This window comes from Arachis ipaensis, chromosome B09 (genome assembly GCF_000816755.2).
Source record: "Arachis ipaensis cultivar K30076 chromosome B09, Araip1.1, whole genome shotgun sequence".
In the NCBI taxonomy this organism is placed as follows: Eukaryota; Viridiplantae; Streptophyta; class Magnoliopsida; order Fabales; family Fabaceae; genus Arachis; species Arachis ipaensis.
This window is the reverse complement of record NC_029793.2, coordinates 43,916,376-43,942,268: the sequence shown is the minus strand read 5'-3', so window position 1 is coordinate 43,942,268 and position 25,893 is coordinate 43,916,376. Positions and strand designations below refer to the sequence as shown.

At 35.9% G+C, this 25,893-nt stretch overlaps 1 protein-coding gene, 1 long non-coding RNA gene and 1 pseudogene across 4 annotated transcripts; 1 reads left to right on the top strand and 2 right to left on the bottom strand.

Moving 5' to 3' along the window:
• LOC110266833 lies at positions 1,980-9,553 on the bottom strand (annotated as a pseudogene).
• On the bottom strand, positions 2,893-5,545 carry LOC110266275. Its single transcript, XR_002353465.1, has 2 exons — positions 5,468-5,545; positions 2,893-3,062 (listed from the first exon to the last, which is right to left on the bottom strand). It is a non-coding gene; the product is annotated as an uncharacterized LOC110266275 (long non-coding RNA).
• LOC107619732 (hydroxymethylglutaryl-CoA synthase-like) lies at positions 22,411-25,010 on the top strand. 3 transcript variants are annotated; one of them, XR_001615766.2, is made up of 5 exons: positions 22,415-22,781; positions 22,906-23,050; positions 23,180-23,286; positions 23,737-23,870; positions 24,814-25,010. XR_001615766.2 is itself a non-coding variant. In XM_021111438.1 (4 exons), exons 1-3 carry the CDS (start codon positions 22,767-22,769, stop codon positions 23,867-23,869), a joined length of 255 nt encoding a protein of 84 aa, XP_020967097.1. In that variant the 5' UTR covers positions 22,411-22,766; the 3' UTR covers position 23,870; positions 24,814-25,010. The 3 variants fall into 3 exon arrangements, 1 of the variants encoding a protein (XP_020967097.1); XM_021111438.1 differs by lacking the exon at positions 22,906-23,050 and having other exon boundaries at positions 22,411-22,781; XR_001615765.2 differs by having other exon boundaries at positions 22,418-23,050.

Genomic DNA, 25,893 nt, shown 5'->3' with positions numbered 1-25,893 from the left:
ATTCTATTTATTTATTCATTTACTAACATCTCATCTCACATCTCAACCCTCCTCATAGTTGTGTTTCTTCCATTACATTACATCCTTTGTCTCCCCCTCTTCTTCTACTCACACAGGGATCCCTATACTATGGTATAAAGGATCTCTATTATTATTATTATTTTTCTGTGCCCTCTTCTTTGTCATATGAGCAGGAGCAAGATAAGAATATTCTTGTTGAAGCAGATCCGGAACCTGAAAGGACTCTGAAGAGAAAATTAAAAGAGGTGAACTAGTCCTTCAATGGAATGAGGACTCCCTTGTGTTTAAAACTCAAGGATCTCCCTCTGCAACCATGGAGAGGAAGCATGAAAAGCTTCTCTCAAAGCAGAGTCAACCCAAGCCTCCACAGTCAAACTCTAAGTTTGAGGCCAAAACCAAACTCTAAGTTTGGTGTTGAACTCCCATATCCAAACTCTAAGTTTGGTGTTGGAGAGTCTCAACAAAGCTCTGCACATCTGTGAGGCTCCATGAGAGCCCACTGTCAAGCTATTGACATTAAAGAAGCGCTTGTTGGGAGGCAACCCAATTTTTATTTCTCTAACTATATTTTTCTTAGTTATATGTCTTTGTAGGTTCATGATCATGCGGAGTCACAAAATAAATATAAAAATTAAAAATGGAATAAAAAACAGCAGAAGAAAAATCACACCCTGGAGGAGCATCTGTCTGGCCTTCAGCGCCAGAACAGAGCATGGTTCTGGCGCTGAACGCCCAAAATGGGCAGCTTCTGGGCGCTGAACGCCAAAACAGGCATGGTTCTGGCGTTCAACGCCAGAAATGGCACACAAATGGGCGCTGAACGCCCAAAATGGCCACCAACCTGGCGCTGAACGCCCAGAGTTGTGTGCAAAGGCATTTTTTTCATGCCTAATGGGTGCAGGGATGTAAATCCTTGAAAACCTCAGGATCTGTGGACCCCACAGGATTCACTCAGGATCTGTGGACCCCACAAGATCCCCACCTACCTCCACTCACTTCTTCTCACCCCACTTTCACACAGCCCCATAAACACTCTTCCCCAAAAACCCTTTACCAATCACCTCAATCTCTCTTCCCCATCACTTATTCACCACTCACAATCCATCTCCTCTTCGCTGGTTAGTTGTATCGAAGTTGTGAACCATGGTATTGGCACCATGTTCTTGGCGCCATTGCCAGGGAAAGAAAGAGCTATAAATTTTACATAATTAAAGTGTAATCACGATTATGCGTACCAAGTTGCTCACGTTGTCAGGAATTGTTCGAGTCTGGACATCACAATTTCGTGCACCATTTAGCAAACGACTTATTCAGTATATCTAAATTTTTGTGGCAATATTTGAATAAATATTTAAAACGTAGACAAAAATTTTTAGAATAAAATTTAATCTCTAGATTTTTCTTTTTATTTTTCAAAAAATATATAATCATTCATACAAATTTTCGAGTATCATTTTTGTAGTTTACTCGATATTATTTATAAAATTTGAAATATTTAAGTTTGAAATAATAAGATTTGATTTAAATTTAAATTGATTTAAAATCACTAAGAAATCTCACACTATATATTTATGTATAACGAGAGTAAAGAAAATACACAAGTTTTATTACTTTACCTTGCACAAATAGTTATAGGTCTAATTCTTAGAGAAGAATTTGGTGGTAAACAAAGAGTTGCAAAAAGATTTTCTCAATTTATATCAGAAGTCTATTGATTCAAGGAGTTAAAAGCAAAGGTTGGTCTCGGTGTGGATAAGCATAGCGTCTTTGTACCATCGAAGGAAAAATTTATTTTTACTAGTGTATTCAAGTATTTGGATTTGATTTATGATACTTGAATAAAGTTTTAAGCACAAAATAGATCTTTAGAATTACTTCATTAATTCTGATTCGCTGCATGTTATGAATATTGTAATCCTTCACTTAGTTGATTCATTCCATCCACTATAACTCTCCTCCTATCCACCATATTCGTCTTGGCCAGCACCAGCTCTCTGCAGAAGTTAATGGTTTCTATTTGAATAGATGATTTTGCATCAAAGCATGATGAGAAGTATTAGAAAATACAGATTCTAGAATTACCTCAGCAGTAAAAGTGAAAGCAACCTTATTCCCTCTGTAGTATTCTTTGTCCTTCACAACATTGTAAGAAGTTTATGGATGGCTACCCTCATCAAACACTGTATCTAGAGGAATCCTGTAGATGCATACACACACGTTAAAGAAAGCCTTCATTCCATTGTGGGTTAGATCCAGCACCTGCAAATTCATAATAACAGTTATCAACTTCACCATAGAGAAAATGTTAAAGTATCAAACATCATCAAATTTGCTAGAGGAAAAAAAAAGAAAAGAAAAATGCACCTTTTGCCATAGTGCTTTTGTGTTCTTGAGAACAGTATGAGAGAATCAAATAAAGATCAATGTTTGGTGCTCATTGAGACATAAAATAAACATTAACAGAGCATGATCCTAACCAATCTGAATAATCATCACTTTTCTAATTAAAAACCAGAAAATAAATAAAAATGAAAAATAAAAAACCCTATGAATCAGATCAAAGAAAGAATCCATTAAAATCTTTTAACTTGATAATTAACAATATCTAGATCCAATCATCATAACATGATAATAATAATAATAATAATAATAATAATAATAATAATAATAATAATAATTGTAACACCCTAACTATCAAAGCTCACGCTTTCGACTGCGCGACTCTAATAGATCAGACATTATGACGACTCTTATACTATTTAATACTAAAATATGAGCATGTTTAAAACTTTAAACCGCAATACCACTCCCAAAGTACTTTTACTATGAAACGTACATCCATACATACCATACAACTTACAAAAACTCACAAAGAGTACATACATATATATAATAACTTTACAAGCATTAACCAATACAATTCCTATCCCTCTTACATAAAGTATAAAGATAAAAGCGAGGGAACAATATATAATAACTAAAGCAATACAAACATCACGACAACAACTAGATAAGCTCTTCGTGACTTCTACGTCCATATCCTGAAAGGGGAAATTGTAGGGGGGTGAGAACATCATCCTCGAAAGGGTTTCCACCGTAGGGTTGCAGAATTACTATAATAGGATACGAGAGATAAAATCGTTACAGTGATTGCTAACCACCTTATGTATCTTTTCAAAATCAACGGTTTATTATAAAAGAAAAATCCGAAAATCTTTTTTGAAAGAGGAACTGTTCAATTTTTTAAAACTCAAAAGCCTTTCAAAAGGTTTATCTAAGCTGAACCAAATAGCCTTTCATATTTTTCCAAACTAGAAATACAAAACCGAAACCAACCATCGGTCCATCTCATTTCAACCACGGCCCTAGGCCCAAACAACCCAACCAACAACCAATCACCACAGTCCAACAGAGTCCTAGTCGCAAACACAGATAGGAAGTTCAAGCACAAACAAACAGTTACAGCAAATAGAACAAATAGCAGTTAATCACAGGTAATCACAAAGGCAAACCAAGTACAATATGCACACCCAAACAATGTCACATAGATGCATATGATGCATGCCTGTCCTAGTGGCTGATGATATCATCCGTCAGTTATATAGCCAACCTGACAAGTCCTGGTAGCTAACCATTGGACTGTCCCTCTGTCGTGCATCCCCAACTCGAGTTATTCTTGATCATCATCGTGATCATAATCATAGTCCATATCCAACACCCTCACTGGTGTATATTCATGGGGCCGAGCTCATCCGGGACTTTCACAGTGCCCAGTCACACTTACGACATAGGGTCAACAGAGTCTCGAGTCTCCACCTGGAGCACGTGGTGGCTAGCCACTGCTTTCTTCCAGGGGAACTCATGTCTCTGATAGTGTTAGTACAAAATCACAATTATCCATATTTTAACATATATACATTCATTCTCAGCCATGAATCAACATTCATCTCAGCCATCCGGCTCATAACACATTTCGCAATCAGCCATGATTCATTATCATACACAGCCATTCCGGCTCATAACAGAATAGCACTTCCACCATTCAACATCATCAAATTCATAAAATCGGCATTTAAGCCATAAATCACTTTTCTCAATTCAATTTATTTTGAAATCAAATTTCAGCTCTTTTTAGCCTTGGCTTTAAAGATCTCATTTCTCAAATCATCTCAGGCTCACAAGCCCCTTTTTCTCAAGGTGAGTTCCCTTTTTGAAAACAATGCCACTCTCGGCATCCTCTTTCCAAAACCTCCATAACCATGGCAAGTTAAAGATTTATTTAGAAATATTCAAAATCATCCATCCAAAAATAGAATTTTATAACAAAAGTTCCTCGACAGAGTCTCAAGTCTTTAGGGGAGATTAACATAACTTATTTCCTCAAATTCACTTAAAATCATTAAAACCTTGGCTTCCTGATTTGAGTAACAAAATAGGATCTAAGCCAAACCGAGTCATGTAATCAATTACTCTTTTCAAAGCCGTTTCCTTTACTTAAACAAAAACCAGCTTCAACCCCATGAGAAATTCTAAAGCGTTTCAACTGCTCAAATTATTTTAGTCTTGCAAAAATTCAGAACTCAAAGAGTACTTAAAACTTTTCCCAAAATATTTTAGAATGAAACTTGTCAATAGACGTTCAGGTTCTTTCAAAATCACTGAAACTTCTCGAATTGAAACCCTCAAGTCAAATTCAAAGGCATAAACCCTTTTCACATTTAAAATAGCCTTAAAGCATAAGTTTCATCTAAATAACTTATTCATAAGGAAAATATAATACTTTTCTTAAGAAACAAGACTAAATCACAATTTCCTTTTTAACAATTCATTTCAGAAGCATAAGTCATCCCTTTCTTAATAATTCAGATAACATAGTAGAAGTCTTTAACTCATGAGTTTCCGAATAACATTTTAGTAAAGTCCCGGATTCTACCGGAATTTCGGCAGCACCTCCCCTAAAACTTGGACCTTGCCACCCGGTTCCCAACAAAACCGTTTCACAATCCTCTTCAACAGCCCAAAATCCAAAAATCAGTTCAAAGGCAAGCTAAATCCAACAGTCACCTCATTTTCATATTTCAGGGAAACCGTTTCAAAATCAAATCATTGTTCAGCAACAATCATTTATCAAAACCAAATCATTTAAAGCAGACCAAGCTGAATCAAAGAGTATATTCTATTTTTCACATTATCAAGGAAATCAACTCAACTCAAATCAATTCCCAACGGATTAAACTCGATTTCAAAGATTTAAAAGAATCAACTTCAAAAGCATTTTGTTTCACAAAGCCTCATAATAATCCAGTCAAACAAACATTCATAATCTTTCAAGTCAACCAAACCATACATAAGACTGATACAATCACCAAATATACCATGTCTCACATCAATATCCATATGTAATAATTCCAATATATAAAATATAGTTTTCAGAAAAAGCCCCTACCTCAATATGCAAAACCATAGCCCAAATGCCAAACAGAGTCCTTTCCGCCTCAACCCGAATTGACGGCAACCAACAACTCGGCTCCACCTGCTTTCTCAACAATCACAACGACTCTAATCGCAACATATAACAACCAAAACTCAATCTTATAGCAATTAACGTCGCAAAACCTCAGTGTATGATAACGGAATAGTAACTAAAGGGCTTTCAAATCGAAAACGCTTACTGAACCGAAGAAGGAACGGTTGAACTGAAATAGCGGCAGTCTCTAAACCGGTTCGGCGGTAGCTCGGTAGCCACCTCAAGCGGCAGTGCTGACCTAAATAGCTTACAGAGACAATGAGGTTCCCAGAAACTCAACGGAAAGGAGAATCGACCTAAAACCCTTACCGACAAAATTTTCGGGCGACGGTAGTGGCGTTTTCCGGTGGCTAGGCCCGACAGCGTGACTCAACATAGAACCAGACAGAGTGGTGGCAGTGTCCAGCAACTCCAGTGAGCTCCCTCAACGATGGTGATGGCCGGAGCCTCGGCGGCGCTAACGGCGACAGAAACGGCGGCGTTAGCCTCGCGTAGGACGGGTCAGCGGCGGTCCTTTGGCGATGACGCGCACGACGAAACGCACGGCCTCCCTCTCCCCGCAGCTCTCTCTCCCAACTCAGCGATGACAGAGACGCGGTGGTGCGACAGCCAGACGGCGACGGATCTGACAAGAACGGGACCCTCGGCGGCGTAGGATGTGGCGGAGCTAGTAGCGGCAGAGCACGATGGCTCCCATTCTCCCTCGCGTCACCTCGATCTCTCTCTTACTTAGGCTAGAACGGCGGCTTCATGGTGGCAAAAAATCGGTGGCGACGTGGTGGCGCGACGGCGAGCTCCCTCCGCCGCGACTCAATCTCCCTCTCCCTCTGTTAGTGACGGCGGCGATGGTGGTAGTGGCACCCACCGCGCCGCCTCCCTCTTCTCCCCTCTTCCCTAATTCTGCCTTTCCTTTTCTTTGCTTCGTTCATTTTTTTTCTTTTCTTGGAAATGGGAAAGGAGACCGTGTGCTACTGTTTTGGGGGAGAAAGGATTTCGGCTACTGCTGGGTGTGGGGGAAAAGGGAACCGGGTCGGGTAACGGGTTGTTGAGTTAGGGTTTCATTTTTGAAAATTAGGGTTAGGGGTAATTTCAAATAAAATTCGGATTGATATAGTAATTAGAAATAATTTCTAATCCAACAATAATAATGTATAGAAATACTACTTGCTCATCGATTTCACATTTTATTTCCAATAAAATGTTCAAATCCAAAAATTAGAGATAATATACTTAATTTCTTCATTTTCCAAAATAGCAGTATTAATATCTTAAAATATAAATTATTTAGTCCAAATCATGTAAAATCCCTATTATTTCATAACTGCCAACTTTATAATTTAAATATAGAAAATAATCGAATAATTGTAAAATTGGATAATAACTATAACTTATTTCAAATTCAATAAATCAAAACTTGCTTTAATTTTCTTTAATAAAGAAAATTTTGAAATTAAAGCTACAGAAATACTGAATTTGAAATTAGCTCATGATAGCCCTTTTTCAAAAGTTCTGGGTCTTACATTCTACCCACCTTATAAAAATTTTCGTCCTCAAAAATTGATACAAAACGAAAGAAATTTCACAACAGTTCACCTTTGAACACATTTGAGGAAGAAGCAAAAATATCTCAACATATAGACATATATACGGTTTTCAAATATTTTGATTGTCATATGCATAAGGATGCAAAGGTAGGAGTGTGATTGCAAAGCAAACGTTACAAGGTAGGCTCAATGCAAAAGATGATATGGGTCAATCGTGTGATAGTAGAGTAAAGCATCGAAGGCTATAAAACAGGATGAGTTAAAACGACGTGCTTAACATCCGCACACTAATCTCATATCAACCTCAAAGCTTCAACTTTCCAACTCCATCAAGCACTTTATAAACCCCATATCCGGTCATAAGCCTAACACCCGCAAACCCGTTCGCAAGGAACAAAACACCCACAACTCATAACGTTGCACACCTACCACTTTAACTTTTGTATACACATATCACGTCTTAAAAAAACTAACGCATCGCATTACTACATCTACAAGTCGCACGTGATATCAAATAATTCTCGAGTCTACTCAGAAGGATACAAGATTTTAGAAAGGAGAGTCAAATGTCAAGGATAGTACTCATAGATTTGAGAGAATGTATCCAATTCCAGGTAAACAAAGATGCTTAAGCAGAGAAGTTTGCTAGAAATAAATCAATTGACAACTCCAAAGATAACCCTTGGACCAAAGAAATTCAATAGGATCAATAAGAAGATAATCAACGCATTAGTTTGAGACAATTTCAAGCTGAGTCGAAGGAGTATGAGGTTTACAGAAAAGAATATCTCAAACCCAAGACAAAGCTCACAGAATATCTCAAACCCAATACAATCATGTTTGAAGTAGATTATGTAGAATTTCAAAAACAAAGTGCACACAGGTAGCTAAAATATTTCCTCAAATATTTTAGAAAGATAGTTAGGTGCACAACCTAACCTAAAGCAATCATAAAACTCGAAATGAAAATCGAATGCTTGTTCAAAAATTCTCAAAGTCCATATTCAAACAAGCGTGTATAAAAATTATAGCAAGGACGAAAGAGAAAGTTAAACTCTATTTAGAAAAGAGAATCCAAGGTAAAAAGTTGTTTATAAGTTGGTAAGGGAATTAAGTAATGCGTTACCAACGGACAGGTTTCTACTAAAGAAGGAAGCTTTCAAAACTTCATTTAAAATAGCACATGCCACTTTAAAACAACCCGACAAGTCCAATGGTTAGCTACCAAGACTTGTCGGGTTGAGTTTATAACCGATAGATGATATCATCAGCCACTAGGACAGGCATGTATCATATGCATCTATGTGACATTGTTTAGGTGTGCATATTGTACTTGGTTTGCCTTTGTGATTACTTGTGATTAACTGCTATTTGTTCTACTTGTTGTAACTGTTTGTTTGTGCTTGATCTTCCTATCTGTGTTTGCGATCGAGACTCTGTTGGATTGTGGTGATTGCTTGTTGGTTGGGTTGTTTGGCCCTAGGGCCGTGGTTGAAATGAGATGGACCGATGGTTGGTTTTGGTTTTGTGTTTCTGGTTTGGAAAAGTATGAAAGGCTATTTGGTTCAGCTTAGATAAACCTTTTGAAAGGCTTTAAGTTTTTAAGGATTGAACAGTTCCTCTTTCAGAAAAGATTTTCAGACTTTACATTTACTGTAAACTGTTGTTTTTGAAAAGAGGCATAAGATGGTTATTAATCACTGGTACGGTTTACCTTCACGTATCCTATTATAGTAATTCTGTAACCCTACGGTGAGAACCCTTTCGAGGATGATGTTCTCACTCCCCTACAATTTTCCCTTTCAGGTTTGGACGCAGAAGTCACGAAGAGCTTATTTAGTTACCATTGAGATGCTCTTTATTGCTTTAGTTATTATATATTGTTCCCTCGCCTTTATCTTTATACGTTATGTAAGAGGGATAGTATTTGTATTGGTTAATGCTTGTAAAGTTATTTAATATATATATATATATATATATGTATGTATGTATGTACTCTTTGAGAGTTTTGTAAGTTGTATTGTATGTATGGATGTACGTTTCATAGTAAAAGTATTTTTGGAGAGATATTGCGGATTAAAGTTTTAAACAGGCTCATATTTTAGTATTAAATAGTATAAGAGTCATCGTAATGTCCGATCTATCAGAGTTGCGCAGCCGAAAATGTGAGATTTGATAGTTAGGGTGTTACAATAATAATTAGTATCATAGCAATTGCCGGGAAATCATTGCCATCAAGGCCTTTGGCAATGATCAAAACAACTTCAAGTGTACCACAAGCCATGTTTTTTGGTCTCTTTGAAAATAGTTTTTCTGGAATGAACACACAGCACTTCAAAGAACACATATTCTTATAAAAACAAAATCATTTGACTTGGAATACTAATAACTTCCATTTATGTACAAACTTTTTAAAGTTGAAGTAAATGCAAGACGTCATTGTACCAGAAAAACCTAAATTAATATATTATCAAAGGAATATCTTATGTGCAATAAGTTAAACTTTGGTGCATCATTACAACAAACACGGCACATAGCGGCGGTTGTTTGTCCAGATAGCGGTGATTTTTTTACTGCAGCAAAACATATAGCAACGGTTGGGAGACCCTTCCAAGATAGAGCATGGCTAAACCCTTAGCAGCAGTTTTCTACAACCGTTCAAATAACCACTGCTAAATGGTATTTTACAGTGAAGACTTTTTATGGCAGTTAATAGCCGCTGCTATCCTCGGAAACTGATTGATGCCTGTTGCGGGGTATATCGGTCGAACAACTAGTTATTTTTTTGCAGCAGCTAATAAAAATTGCCACTAAGTTTCTTATTTTCGTTTTTCATTTCTCTAGTTTATTTGAATTTTTATTCCAAATCACAATCACCATTTTTCTATCTTTTAATTTGAGATGTTAGATATTAATTTAATTAATTTCCAATTGATTATAATAAAAAATATAATTCAAGTAAAAAACAATGCTAGAATAATAAAAAATATAACTGCAAAAATAATATAGTTAATAGCAATTTGTCCTCGAAGTGCATGGTTCATAAAGCAAACAAAAAAATTAGATTGTTAAAAGATCTTTATCTATTTCAGTGTGTTTTTCAAAGATTTCAATCTATAGCAACGTCGGGTGGCAAAGTATCTCCCTGCTGTTGGATTAGGTATCTCACAGATTCTCCATTGTTTGTCTAGTTGTCTTCTCTTCTGTTGCCTTTGTCTTTAGTTTTGCTGCCACTGCCTTCAATTATGTAATCTCTTTGTGATACTCCTCAATTCACACCCTAGAGTTCAATTGTTGTGTAGTATTACGAATAATTAAGGTTGTAGATGGTCCAAAACCTACACCCCGAACTCGTCCTGAATGCTCTTTTCCAACACTTGTGCAAGCGAATCATTTTGTGAAAGCTCATTCGAGGAACTATCTTGGCTCTCGATATTCACAATTGCTTCCTAAAGACATACCAGAATTGGGTTATTGTGATTTCAAAGTTAGTAACATGAATACAACAAGAGAAGTAAAAATTATAAAATAATACTTACTCCAACAACACGCGCATCTTCATGGATATACGAGCCATCCTTTTTTTATGAACTATAGTCTATACCTCTCCTCTACTAATGCGCCTTTTCTGTAATTTCTCCTATAACATTAAATATTTTCACGATCATATATCTAACAAATGAATATCACAAAATACGAAAAAATATATGAAAAATAATAGACATTATTACCTCTTCATCCTTTCGCCTTGCCAATGTCTTGGAACTCCCAGTATGTGTATAAAGTTGCTTTGACTAATTTAAAACATTTTGTCTACACTTATCCTATAAATAAAGACACAAATACAATTGAGCATATAATGAATTTTAGAACTTAATGGCTCCTTTATGGTGCCCTTTTTGTTTTAAGGTTTAGAAACATAATGGAAGGGTATTTTGGATTTTTAATTCTATCACAGTCAATCAATCATTTTATTTATGAATTCAAAAGGTTTAAAATTGGATATTAAATGAAATACTAATTCAATATTAATTACCTTCGTAGAGTCCTTTAATCGATATTGAAGATATTATTTCCACTGTTGTGTATTTATTCGTGATGGCTTACGCTTAGCATTTTTTTCTAACTTCTTTCTCTCATCGTAAAACTTATGAAATAAGTTACTTCTTGTTTTCTTCTAGATTTTTCCTATCCTTTGAATAATTACCCACTTTATTTTTCCATTGTCATCCTCCTCATATTGAAAGGTCCGCTACAAATTTGAGACATAATGCGATGAATATGAAGACAAGAAAAAATAAGGACAGAGATCATATTTCATATAACATAAGAAGCTATTAAAACTAAAATTATACCTTTACTGAGTCATATGCATGTTCCTTTAGAGCAATGTCCATTGTCTTCCAAGTCTCTTCATTAATGGAAAAATGTTGAAAGTTAGCACCCAAACTCGCTAAAAAAAACCCACTTAATAGCCCAGCTGTCTGACCAATATGTTGCAACTCTGTATTAAACCCTATTATGATATGTCTACCAGGAGGAAGTGCTATAGCCTCCTTGACATTCAAATTCATCCTTTTTGTGATGTCATCCTCTAAGAAAGAAATAACAAGATTTTGTGTCATTATCGTTGCCCAAAAATTAAATAGAATACTAAAGTGATCTAATTATAATAAAAAATTCAAGATAGGAAGAAAACATTTTACCAACAACATCAACATTCTAATAATTCGTATCTTTGCGACCGTTGGGATTGTTATGACCTACAACTTATACTTTGGCAAATAAGTTGTCAACGTGATCATCCGATGACTCAACATCATCGGCCTCGGGATCATAATCTTCATCCTTCGAAGATATTTGGGCAACCTCAACAACATGTTCAGTCTCTGTGCGTTGTACGAGAGCTTCACCGACATCATTCTAAGTTGACTAAGCTAGCCGTGTTTCAATACGCGGTGGACGAAACGATTTATTTTTTTATGGACGTCTAAGCATTGATATGCTGAGTTTTGGCATCAGAACCGGCATCAGGGATACAACTGTACCGAGGTCCCCTAGGCATATTTTCAAACTTTTATACAAAATAATATTGTTATACACTTCTTAGAGAGATGGATATATAAAAATACCAAAAATAAAAAAATATGAAATTTAAGGTTTTAATATAACCAAACAAATGATTAAACTAAACTAAATATCACATCTAACATGAAAAGAATGCATTCAAATTATTAATTTAAAATAGCAAGGATAATGAATACAAACAAGTAAATAAATCAAACCAATTAATATTTCAATGCAGCCATTTTTATAACAAAGTAGACAATATCTTTTAAATAAGCTTATTGCTAATATTTGTAACATATTTCAAAAAAAAAAAAACATATTAAAAAAAACCTGATACTCTTAAAAACAAGTTTTGTAAATGTTACTCCCAATTATAACAATTAACAAGTTTCCTCATTACTCAATACAATATAATTAAATTCTATCAAATTTGATTAAGATTTTAATAAAGTATTAGTTAAAAATTAAAGATAATAACGTATGACAGCACAAGATTGATCAACACAGTTTAAAAAAAATAACTAAGGTCTTTATTTAGCTTCTTGATAAAGCTTGTATTCTCAGTAACTTTGAACTTTTATCCTCAATGTGATAAAAACATTAAAATATTTGACCATTCAAACTTTGGCAAATTTTTCATACATAGACTTGGATTAAAAAATTGTACAATTAAGAAAAAATTCTCTGTTAAAATATATTAGTTGGTAGAGAAATGCAACCAAAAGACTTTATCAAACAATTTACCATATATTCTATGTAATCCAGTTATAATCTATGTGCATAGTACAAATTAAGGCCTCTAATATCTTATATAGAACTACTGATACAACTTGATATAGTTAAAACTTTAAATTTTGACTTGCAAACCTTTATGTACAGTCGACAAAATTAAAGTTCGTCTTGTATTGACAAGTTATTAATCAATTGTGAATGATAAAGAACCAAAGATAATACATTAGAAATAAATTATATAAATCAATGTGAAGGTAGAACCTTTCAGGGAATGAACGCGTACGGATCGAAGTTAGTTTTTGTCATTCATAAATCCATAAATCAACATCATTTGTAGTAAATTCCAAAAATCTTTTAACAACTAATTAAAATTAATATTTGGAAATATAAATCAATTAGTGTGGACACTAAACAACAAATAATAACCAAGAAAATAACACAAAGAAAACTCACAACAAATGTAGTAGAGCAGTGATCTAAAGAAGGAACAGAGACACTCAGAAACAATGAAAGACTGTAAACAACTTCCAGCCGAGGGGAAGCACGATGGTGCACGAATTGTAAATCACACTTTTTACAACTCGTACCACTAACCAGCAAGTGCACTGGGTCGTCCAAGTAATACCTTACGTGAGTAAGGGTCGATTCCACGGAGATTGTTGGCTTGAAGCAATCTATGGTTACCTTGTAACTCTTAGTTAGGAAAACAGTGAAACAATTCACTTATCAAATTTGATTGCAAGGAATAAAGGGCATGAAATAAATACTTGTTACTCAATAATGGAGAATATGTTGGGGTTTTGGAGATGCTTTGTCTTCTTTATTTCAATTTTTCTCTTGTACTCCTCTTCACACACGCAAGGCTCCTTCCATGACAAGCTGTATGTAAGGTGTCACCGTTGTCAATGGCTACTTCCCGTCCTCTCAGTGAAAATGGTCCAAATGCTCTGTCACAGCACGGCTAATCATCTGTTGGTTCTCGATCATGTCGGAATAGAATCCCTTGATTCTTTTGCGTCTGTCACTACGCCCAATAATCGCGAGTTTGAAGCTTGTCACAGCCATTCAATCCTTGAATCCTACTCGGAATACCACAGACAAGGTTTAGACTTTTTGGATTCTCATGAATGCCGCCATCAATTCTAGCTTATACCACGAAGATTCTGATTAAGAAATCTAAGAGATACTCATTCAATATGATGTAGAACGGAGGTGGTTGTCAGGCACACGTTCATGGATTGAGGAAGGTGATGAGTGTCACGGATCATCACCTTCTTCATAGTGAAGCTCGAATAAACATCTTAGATAGGAACAAGCGTTTTTGAATGGAAAACAGAGATAATTGCATTAATTCATCAAGACTCTGCAGAGCTCCTCACCCCGAACAATGGAGTTTAGAGACTCATGCTGCCAAAAGGTACAAATTTCAGATCTAAAATGTCACGAGATTCAAAATAAATCTCTAAAAGTTGTTTAAATACTAAACTAGTAACCTAGGTTTACAGAAAATGAGTAAACTATGATAGATAGTACAGAAATCCACTTCTGGGGCCCACTTGGTGTGTGCTGGGGCTGAGACTAAAGCTTCTCACGTGCTTGGGCTGTTTTGGGCGTTCAACGCCAGGTTGTAACCTGTTTCTGGCGTTGAACTCCAACTTGTAACTTGTTTCTGGCGTTGGACGCCAGACTACAACATGGAACTGGCGTTAAACGCCAGTTTATGTCATCTATCCTTGAGCAAAGTATGGACTATTATATATTTCTGGAAAGCCCTGGATGTCTACTTTTCAACGCAATTGAGAGCGTGCCATTTGGAGTTCTGTAGCTCCAGAAAATCCACTTTGTGTGCAGGGGGGTCAGAATCCAACAGCATCAGCAGTCCTTTTTCAGCCTGAATCAGATTTTTGCTCAACTCCCTCAATTTCAGCCAGAAAATACCTGAAATCACAGAAAAACACACAAACTCATAGTAAAATCTAGAAATATGATTTTTAATTAAAAACTAATAAAAATATACTAAAAACCAACTAAATCATACTAAAAACTAAGTAAAAACAATGCCAAAAAGCGTATAAATTATCCGCTCATCACAACACCAAACTTAAATTGTTGCTTGTCCCCAAACAACTAAAAACAAAGTAGGATAAAAAGAAGAGAATATACAATGAATTCCAAAAACATCTATGAAGATCAGTGTTAATTAGATGAGCGGGGCTATTAGCTTTATGCTTCTGAACAGTTTTGGCATCTCACTTTATCCTCTTAGGCCAGGATTTAGGCCCTCCAGGCCCTCCTATCCACTGATGCTCAAAGCCTTGGATCCTTTTTATTACCCTTGCCTTTTGGTTTTAAGGGCTATTGGCTTTTTGCTCTTGCCTTTTGGTTTAAAGAGCTTTTGGCTTTTTCTGCTTGCTTTTTCTTCTTTTTTTTCTTCTTTTTTTTTGCAAGCTTTGTTCTTCACTGCTTTTTCTTGCTTCAAGAATCATTTTTATGATTTTTCAGATTATCAAATAACATTTCTCCTTTTTCATCATTCTTTCAAGAGCCAACAATTTTAACATTCATAAACAACAAATTCAAAAGACATATGCACTGTTCAAGCATTCATTCAGAAAACAAAAAGTATTGCCACCACATCAAAATAATTAAACTATTTTAAAATTCGAAATTCATGTACTTCTTTTTCTTTTTCAGAAATCAATTTTCATTTAAGAAGGGTGATGGATTCATAGGACATTCATATCTTTAGGACATAGACACTTAGGTACTAGTGATCATATAGTAAAGACACAAACATAATTAAACATGAAGCATAGTAAACGAAAAACAGGAAAATAAGAACAAGGAGATTAAGGAATGGGTCCACCTTAATGAGGGTGGCGTCTTCCTCTTCTTGAAGAACTAATGGTGCTCTTGAGCTCCTCTATGTCTCTTCCTAGCCTTTGTTGCTCTTTCCTCATAGCTCTTTGATCTGCAGTCAATTGCTCTACCACACCAAACTTAAAAGGTTTGCTCGTCCTCGAGCAAAAGAAGAAAGAAGTGGAGAAGATGGAGGAGATGGAAGTGTGTGAATGGGTGGGTTTGGGAGGGAAATGGTTTGAATTTGAATGGTGAGGTAGGTGGGGATCATGTGGGGTCTACAGATCTAGTGGGATCAAGGATTTAGCATCCCTGCTCCAATTAGGCGTACAAAATGCCCTTACTGTGCAATCCTGGCATTTAACGCCAGACTGCTGCTTGTTTCTGGCGTTTAACGCCGGACTGATGCTTGTTTCTGGCGTTAAACGCCAGCTTGGTGCTTGTTTCTGGCGTTAAACGCCAGACTGATGCTTGTTTCTGGCGTTTAAACGCCAGAATGATCTTCCTCTAGAGTGTGCTATTTTTCATGCTGTTTTTCATTCTGTTTTTGAATTTCCATTTGTTTTTGTGACTTTACATGATCATCAACCTAAAGAAAACATAAAATAGCCATGAAAAATAAATAGATATAATTAAATAACATTGGGTTGCCTCCCAACAAGCGCTTCTTTAATGTCAATAGCTTGACAGTGAGCTCTCATGGAGCCTCACAGATAATCAGAGCAAGGTTGGGACCTCCCAACACCAAACTTAGAGTTTGAATATGGGGGTTCAACACCAAACTTAGAGTTTGGTTATGGCCTCCCAACACCAAACTTAGAGTTTGACTGTGGGGGCTTTGGTTGACTCTGCAGTGAGAGAAGCTTTTCATGCTTCCTCTCCATGGTTACAGAAGGAGAACCTTGTGTCTTATAGTTTGCAATGTCTGCAAACCACAGAGCTTCCTGAATAGCAAACAATTGCTCATCCGGAAAGGTTTCAGAGATCTCAGTAGGAGGGAGGGATGCTCCTGCTACTGGTCCTATCCGGGACAGGTGATCAGCTACTTGATTCTCTGTCCCCTTTCTGTCTCTTATTTCTATATCAAACTCTTGCAGAAGCAACACCCATCTTATGAGCCTAGGCTTTGAATCCTGCTTTGTGAGTAGATATTTAAGAGCAGCATGGTCAGTGTACACAATCACTTTTGATCCTACTAAGTAGGATCTAAACTTGTCAATGGCATAAACCACTGCAAGTATTTCTTTTTCTGTGGTTGTGTAATTTTTCTAGGCATCATTTAAAACACTGCTAGCATAATAAATGACATGCAGAAGCTTGTTATGCCTCTGTCCCAATACTGCACCAATGGTATGGTCACTGGCATCACACATTAGTTTGAATGGTAATGTCCAGTCTGGTGCAGAAATAACTGGTGCTGTGACCAGCTTAGCTTTCAGGGTTTCAAACGCCTGCAGACACTTTGTGTCAAACACAAATGGTGTGTTAGCAACTAGCAGATTGCTAAGAGGTTTTGCAATTTTTGAAAAATCCTTTATAAACCTTCTATAGAATCATGCATGCCCCAGAAAGCTTCTGATTGCCTTAACATTGGCAGGTGGTGGTAATTTTTCAATTACTTTAACTTTAGCTTGATCCACCTCTATTCCCTTGTTTGAAATTTTATGCCCAAGGACAATCCTTTCAGTCACCATAAAGTGACATTTTTCCCATTTTAAAACTAGGTTGGTCTCTTGGCATCTTTTCAGAACAAGTGCTAAATGGTTAAGGCAGGAGCTGAATGAGTCTCCAAATACTTAAAAGTCATCCATGAAGACTTCCAGAAACTTCTCTACCATATCTGAGAAGATAGAGAGCATGCACCTCTGAAAGGTTGCAGGTGCATTACACAGACCAAAAGGCATCCTTCTGTAGGCAAACACTCCAGAAGGACATGTGAATGCTATTTTCTCTTGGTCCTGAGGATCTACTGCAATTTGGTTGTAAACTGAATAGCCATCCAAAAATCAGTAATATCATTCTTCAGTGAGGAGAACTCTTTCAGTTTCTCTCCAATCCTTCTTATGACTCAAGATATCTTTCATGAAGTTGGCATAAGAGGGTATTTGCTCAAGTGCCTCTGCAAACGGAATCTTTATTTCAAGAGTCCTGAGATAGTCTGCAAAGCGGGCAAATTGCTTATCCTGCTCCTCTTTGAGAAGCTTTTGAGGATAAGGCATCTTGGCTTTGTATTCCTCAACCTTAGTTGCTACAGGTTTATTTCCTGCAGAGGTAGGTTGAGAAGCCTTCTTGAGGGATTTATTATCAGCACTTGCAGGTGTCTGATCCCTCACTGGAATTTGAAAGCCAGGGTTGGAAGCTGGAGTGGCGTTAGACACCAACTCCTCATCTGTTCTTGGCGCCTGAACGCCAAAACTGTGCTTCCTTTGGGCGTTCAACGCCAGTTCCTTGCTTGTTTCTGGCGTTGAACGCCAGTCTTGAGCATGGTTTGGGCGTTCAGCGCCAGCCTTCCACCCAATTTCTGGCGTTTTAGCGCCAGAATTATTTTTCCCTGGGCTTTTACTGTCCTCAGATGGAATTTGGATAATTTGCTCATTTCTTGGCTTCCTGCTGCCTTGAGGTGGGGCATTTAATGTTTTCCCACTTCTTAATTGAACTGCTTGGCATTCTTCTGTTATTTGTTTTGATAGCTGCTGCTTTGTTTGCTTTAATTGTTCTTCCATATTTATGTTAGCCATCCTTGTCTCTTGTAGTCTCTCCTTGAATTCGGCTAACTGTTTTGTTAGAAAATCCAATTGCTGATTGAATTCAGCAGCTTGTTCTGCAGGATTGAGTTCAGCAGTTACTGTTTTAACCTCTTCTTTTATGGAAGGGTTACTGCTTAGGTACAGATGCTGATTTCTGGCAACTGTATCAATGAGCTCTTGAGCTTCTTCAATTGTCTTTCTCATGTGGATAGATCCACCAGCTGAGTAATCTAGAGAAAGCTGAGCCCTTTCTGTAAGCCCATAATAGAAGATGTCTAACTGACCCCACTCTGAAAACATTTTAGAGGGGCATTTTCGTAGCATCTCTCTGTATCTCTCCCAGGCATCATAAAGAGATTCATTATCTCCTTGTTTAAAGCCTTGGATGTCCAGCTTTAGCTGTGTCATCCGTTTTGGAGGAAAGTATTGATTCAGGAATTTTTCTGTCAGCTGTTTCTATGTCCTTATGCTAGCCTTAGGTTGGTTATTTAACCACCTCTTGGCTTGGTCTTTTACAGCAAATGGAAACAGTAATAATCTGTAGACATCCTGATCTACTTTCTTATCATGTACTGTGTCAACAATTTGTAAAAACTGTGCCAGAAACTCTGTAGGTTCTTCCTGTAGAAGACCGGATGGTTGAAAATTTTCGAAAAAATGAGGAGAGAGAAAGTGGTTAGGAAGTTTTGAAAAGGATATGATGATTTTTGAAAAAGATTTTAAATTTTGAAATAAAAATCTGAATTTTAAAGGTAAATTTCAAAAATTTGCTTTAAAATAGAGAGAAAAGATATTTTTGAATTTAAAGAGGAGAGAGAAAAACAATAAGATAGCACAAGATTTAAAATTTTTAGATCTAATGCTCCTTGTTTTTGAAAATTTTGGAGGAAAAACACCAAGGAACACCAAACTTAAAAATTTTAAGATCAAGACACAAGGAAAACTCAAGAACACTTTGAAGACTCACAAGAACATGAAGAAAGAACACCAAACTTAAAATTTTTAGAAAACCAAACTAAAATTTTCGAAAACCAAAGGGAAATCAACAAGAAAACACCAAACTTAAAGTTTGGCACAAAATTTAATAGAGAAATTATTTTTTAAAAAAAAGAAGATTTTGAAAAGAGTATACCAAATTGCCACGAACTTAGACCAACGCTCTAGCCAATTGGGCAGTAAATGTAACACTTGTTTTGAAGAAGTATTATTTTAAATAACTAAGAATGAAAGAAATATTTTTTTTTGAAAACTAATGTTTTGAAAAGGCACAGGAAAACAAGAAAAATCATAAAACAAGAAAAACCAGAGATCAAACAAGAAAAAGTCAATAAATATAAAAATAATTTTCGAAATTTTTTTTTTTGAAAGATAAAATAAGGATTCTAAAATTTTAACCAAAAACAATAATCAGAGACTCTAAACCAAAAAGAAAAATTTTTCCTAATCTAAGCAACAAAATAAACCGTCAGTTGTTCAAATACGAACAATCCCCCGCAACGGCGCCAAAAACTTGGTGCACGAATTGTAAATCACACTTTTTACAACTCGTACCACTAACCAGCAAGTGCACTGGGTCGTCCAAGTAATACCTTACGTGAGTAAGGGTCGATCCCACGGAGATTGTTGGCTTGAAGCAATCTATGGTTACCTTGTAACTCTTAGTCAGGAAAACAGTACTGATGTAGAATGGAGGTGGTTGTCAGGCACACGTTCATGGATTGAGGAAGGTGATGAGTGTCACGGATCATCACCTTCTTCATAGTGAAGCTCGAATAAACATCTTAGATAGAAACAAGCGTGTTTGAATGGAAAACAGAGATAATTGCATTAATTCATCAAGACTCTGCAGAGCTCCTCACCCCCAACAATGGAGTTTAGAGACTCATGCTGCCAAAAGGTACAAATTTCAGATCTAAAATATTATGAGATTCAAAATAAATCTCTAAAAGTTATTTAAAGACTAAACTAGTAACCTAGGTTTACAGAAAATGAGTAAACTATGATAGATAGTGCAGAAATCCACTTATGGGGCCCACTTGGTGTGTGCTGGGGCTGAGACTAAAGCTTCTCACGTGCTTGGACTGTTTTGGGCGTTCAACGCCAGGTTGTAACCTGTTTCTGGCGTTGAACTCCAACTTGTAACTTGTTTCTGGCGCTAGACGCCAGACTGCAACATGAAACTGGTGTTGAACGCCAGTTTACATCGTCTATCCTTGAGCAAAATATGGACTATTATATATTGCTGGAAAGCCCTGGGTGTCTACTTTCCAACGCAATTGAGAGCGCGCCATTTGGAGTTCTGTAGCTCCAGAAAATCCACTTTGCATGTAGGGAGGTCAGAATCCAACAGCATCAGCAGTCCTTTTTCAGCCTGAATCAGATTTTTGCTCAGCTCCCTCAATTTCAGCCAGAAAATACCTGAAATCACAAAAAAACACACAAACTCATAGTAAAGCCCAGAAATGTGATTTTTAATTAAAAACTAATAAAAATATACTAAAAACCAACTAAATCATACTAAAAACTAAGTAAAAATAATGCCAAAAGCGTATAAATTATCCGCTCATCACACGAGCACAACCTTTGAACAAACAGAGATAAAAGATACAACTTCAGCCTGCAGTGGAGGAGAATCACTAGCAGAGCCTGCAGTAGAGCAGAAATGCAATGCAATCAGCAAAATGCAGACACGGTGGAGCATACAGTAGGGAGGAGCAATGAAATTGGAAGGAGGTAGTGCAGAATAATTGGTATGTAATTGTTAATTGCTATAAAATATTTTTACTTTATATTAGATATGGATAAGAGCTGAATTTTAGAGGCACGAGATAGTGCAGAATATAAGCAAGGATTGAACAATTTCTTAGACTTTGCATTTGCTAATGCATCGTCAGATGGCATGATAAAATATCCATGTCCAAAGTATGGGTTCTAACTTATGCAAACAAGAGAAGATGCGTTTGACCACCTATTCATAAGGCCTTTTCCCCATGGATACACTATCTAGATTCGTCATGGTGAGAAACCTTGTGACGAGCGCACAAGGTTCAAGGGTATAATTGAGAATCCAATATTCCAACTAAATCCAATGACCCAAATGGTAAATGAGGCATTCGATTTCTCAATGCAACACGGGAGTGATAACACCACAATAGATGAACATGTTGACGATGATGAACAAAAATTTTTGAATTTATATAATGGGCCAAGTCGCGCAGCGAGGGATTTTATGATTTACTTGCAGATGGAGAATATCCTTCTATCATATTTACCATGTCAAGTTCATAGAAGGATATATTTCTAAAGACTCTAAAAAAAGTTATCTTTCCAGATGGTTACCCCAGCAATATTACGCATTGTGTTGACTTGCGATAGCGTAAGTTATCTGGATTGAAAAGTTATGATTGTCACATTCTGATGGAACATTTATTTCCAACGTTGGTCAAGAATACACACCGGTGATTGAGAAGACCATGAACCGTACATATTGGCATCAGAGGCTCATCTTGTATACTATGTAGATGGTGAAGTATTTAAAGAATGGACTGTGGTGATTCATGTGAAACCACGAGACTTGTATGACATAGGAGAAGAGAATAAAAAAAGCTAAAGTTGGTTTTTTTTTTCATAGCTAGGGTTGAACATGTTAGCGGCAGGTGATATTGGAGAATTACAGTTAATAAGGGATGATGCTATAGAAGAACCCAGAGACAATGCTCACTACAAAAAAAACATAGTTTTATAGGAGTTTTATAATAGAGGTTTTAAAAAACTCCCTCAAATTAGATAAGAAAACCAGATTTTTTCTTCTGTGCTTTTGGTTCCTAATTTACAACAAATTTTAATCTCAAATAAAAGGAGTTACAAAACTCCCAAAATTAAAATCTTATTACTTTAAAACTCTTCACCAATTTCACTCTTTCTCTTTCTTTTTTTATTTTTTACATCCCGCAAATCCAATTCTCATTCCCGCAAAACTGTAAAACCGTTCTCATCACTTTCCCCAGTTCTATTCTCCCTCTCTTCTTCTCAGGTCACCATCTATCCTTGGTCTCAATCCCCATCCTCGTTGACCTAGTCTCAGCTCTTTGTCAGTTTTTCTAGCCTCTACCCTCAACCTCCAGCCTTGACATCCCCGACTCCAGTCTCGTTGCCTCTTCCTTGCCGGCCCGTCGCGTCCTGTCATCTCTTCCTTGTTGGTCTTTTGCGTCCTTATCGCCTCCTCCTCGTCAGTTTCTGTCTCTGATCAATAGATCTTAGTTTCAGATGGAGATACTTCATGTAATAACATTTATTTTGGGTTCTTGATTTATGATTTTGGTTTTTGGCTTTCAATTCTTGGTTTATTATGATGTTTTTCTATTTTTGAGTTTATTCTGATGGGTTTATTATGAGTTTCTATAAGCCAAACCCTAGCCGCCTAGGGCTTTCACTTTTTGGCTCTTTGCCCTTCGAAGATCAACTCTGTCTATTCAAGCACATTGATGTGTCGATTCAAGACGTAATTGTGTTCTGCTCTGTTCCATTCTGCTTCTGCTAATTACTTGCTGGTATTTATTTTTAAATTAATTTCCATGGCTTCTTCGGATCCAAAGAATGTGGCAATCCTTGATATTTCAAGATAAAGTTCCAATTTTTAACGGTTTTTATTTGTGGGTTGTTGACTGATTCTGATGCAGGAAGCTTTGGAGGCTCACAATTGGGCCAGCAAAGGGAAATACACTATTGGACTTGGACAAGATTGCTTGGAATTCTGTCCTGAGGTTGAAGATGTTATCTCTATGAGGTCACTTACCAATTTTTCATTTTCATATCCTATATATCAATCCTATTTATTATTTGTCTTAAATTTCTTTAATAGTTTGGTTAGAGCATAATACGTTGTAATGAGATTCTAAGAAGCAAATAAATTTTATTAACTAGGAATTTCTTTTATATATATTGAGGTGTTTGTGTTGCATAAATATGAATAATACATAATTAAGAGAATTCGATTAAAAGAAATCAATCACAAATTTAACATGTTTAGGGTGATAATATTTGATATACATAAACATAGATGAGGTGAAAGTTAAGTATTTGTACATCAAAGGGGGTGTTGCTTGTTTCAGCTTTGATAGTTGACCAATGCTACTTTGTGAACCGGCCAATGCTACTTGATAGTTGACTTACAGTGATTTTATTTTATTTTCTAATGTTATTCTTATTGCTTTTCTTTTGGGCTGTTGAACTGCAGCTTGACAACTGTATCCTCGCTTCTTCAAAAGTATAAGATTGATACGAAACAAATTGGATGCATGGAAGTTGGTAGTGAAACTGTCAGTGATAAAAGCAAATCCATTATGAACCTTCCTTATGCAACTCTTTGAGGTATCTCTATCCTATTCTCTATTTTGGGTTTGAGTGTCGACCATAGGAAACAAACAGCATACTAATGGGGACTCACTTTAAAAGATTGTAGACCTTTCTTCTTATAATATTTAAATATTAACTTATGTTGATTTTTACAAACATAGAAGCTTGTAGCAGCACTCCCTATGGCCCTATCCTTTGCCACTTTTGTCCCAATTATTGTTTTCTGAAATATAGATGAACCAAAATTCAAAAGGATAAAAAGGAAGGAAATATATCTATATGTGCTTATGTGATTCCTGTATCTTATATTAACTCGTGTAACAATTAGGAGAGTCATAATATTGACATCAAAGGTATTGATTCAACAAATGCAAGCTATGGTGGAACAACTCTATTCAATTGTGTGAACTAGGTGGAAAGTAGTTCATGGCATGGTTGCTATAGACTTGTCATATGTGCAAATAGCGCGATATGAACTTGAAACTATTTCATGGAAATCCATGCACTTGTCACTTGTGACTAGTATTTTGTAGAAATCAAATGATACTAACTTGAAGAAAAACATGGTTGTGAAAGAACTTAAAATTATAGAAATTCCTGGCTAATGCAAGTTAGATGTTTTATTTCTGATCTTGCAATTTCCTAGAATCACCATTTTAGGTTTAAATTGTTTGTGATATTTTTGTGGCACAACCTCAACTTATAATTCAATTATATAATCTGCATGTTTATAAGTGAATTTCACCATCTTTTACTCATTGATGGTACAAAACCAACTTCATAGGACAATGTTTTAGAAAGGCGGTATATAGCCATATTTCTTATTTAAAAGTGTCTTCATGGTTCAATGCTAATTTAAATTGTTAACTTCACAGGACATCATGTTCATAATTTTAATTAATTGTTAAATTTTTCGCCAAGGATATTAATGCCCATTTGTATATTTCTTTTTGTGCAGGAACTACTAGTAACAACCAAATTGGCAATGCTATACTATATTTGATTAAATTGGTTTCATTTTTTCATCAATCCTTTGATCTCAATGTAAACTTTATGACTAATTTTGTGAGAATGGCATAGCAGAAGATTGTTTTAAAATAGATGTATTTAATTAGCTTGTTTGGTATTATGAATGTTCGAATCTGTTCTGGCTTCTTTTTTTTAATATTGGGTCACATTTTTTTGTGGGGTTTCAAACTCCTGCAATTTTTTTTTTAAATTCTGGCTTACCAAATTGCGGGGGTCAAAAACCGTCGCAATATATACTAGATAACAGTGGTTTCTTAAAAAACTCCCGCAATCAAATAGCAGGACACATAACTGCGTCAATTTTCTGAACTGACATAACACTTTTTGCAGGGTCAAAAACCCTCGCAAAACCGAAAAAAACCCCTGCAATTTAGCGTCTTTTTTGTAGTGGCTTCTGAAAATATCGATGATGTTGCAAAATGGAAATAGAAAAAAAGTCAACGTAATTTAAAAAAGATCTTTGTATGATTAATAAGTTTAATAATCTTAATGGTATATGTAGTTTGCTGGTTATATTACGATCTATATTTTCATATTTCAATTAAGTATTTACTGATTTGTTAGTTTTAATGAATAAAAGCAGTTTCCCATTTCTTTATATGTTTTTTTCTAAAAAAAAGTTAGTTTACAATGAAGTATTAATTTTGTTATTATTGTTGTTGTTCTTAATTTCATTGCTATGATAATCATGATCTCTAATAATTATTATCAATTTTAATATTGTTATGACCAATAAATATTATTGTACATAAAATGATGGTGTAACAGGGCAAATGAAAATGAAGGACTTTTCATCATGTTGTGCAAGAATAACATTCACTAAATAAATGGCTATAGTCTCTCCATTCTCTTCATTGGAACATGAAATTTCTATTGCTAGAGACATATGGTTTCATAAAGTGAATGTTAGGTGTTTGATTGGAGGCTATATCAGGACACTCTTGTTTCAACTAATACTTGAAAATAGCGAACGAATCTACCGTGCAGGTTTGATCCTTAGTCATACCCT

Excerpts from the sequence above, each read along its gene's own strand:
- LOC107619732 (XM_021111438.1), top strand. Across the intron at positions 23,287-23,736 it reads GAAGATGTTATCTCTATGAG|CTTGACAACTGTATCCTCGC; the intron begins GTCACTTACCAA and ends GTTGAACTGCAG.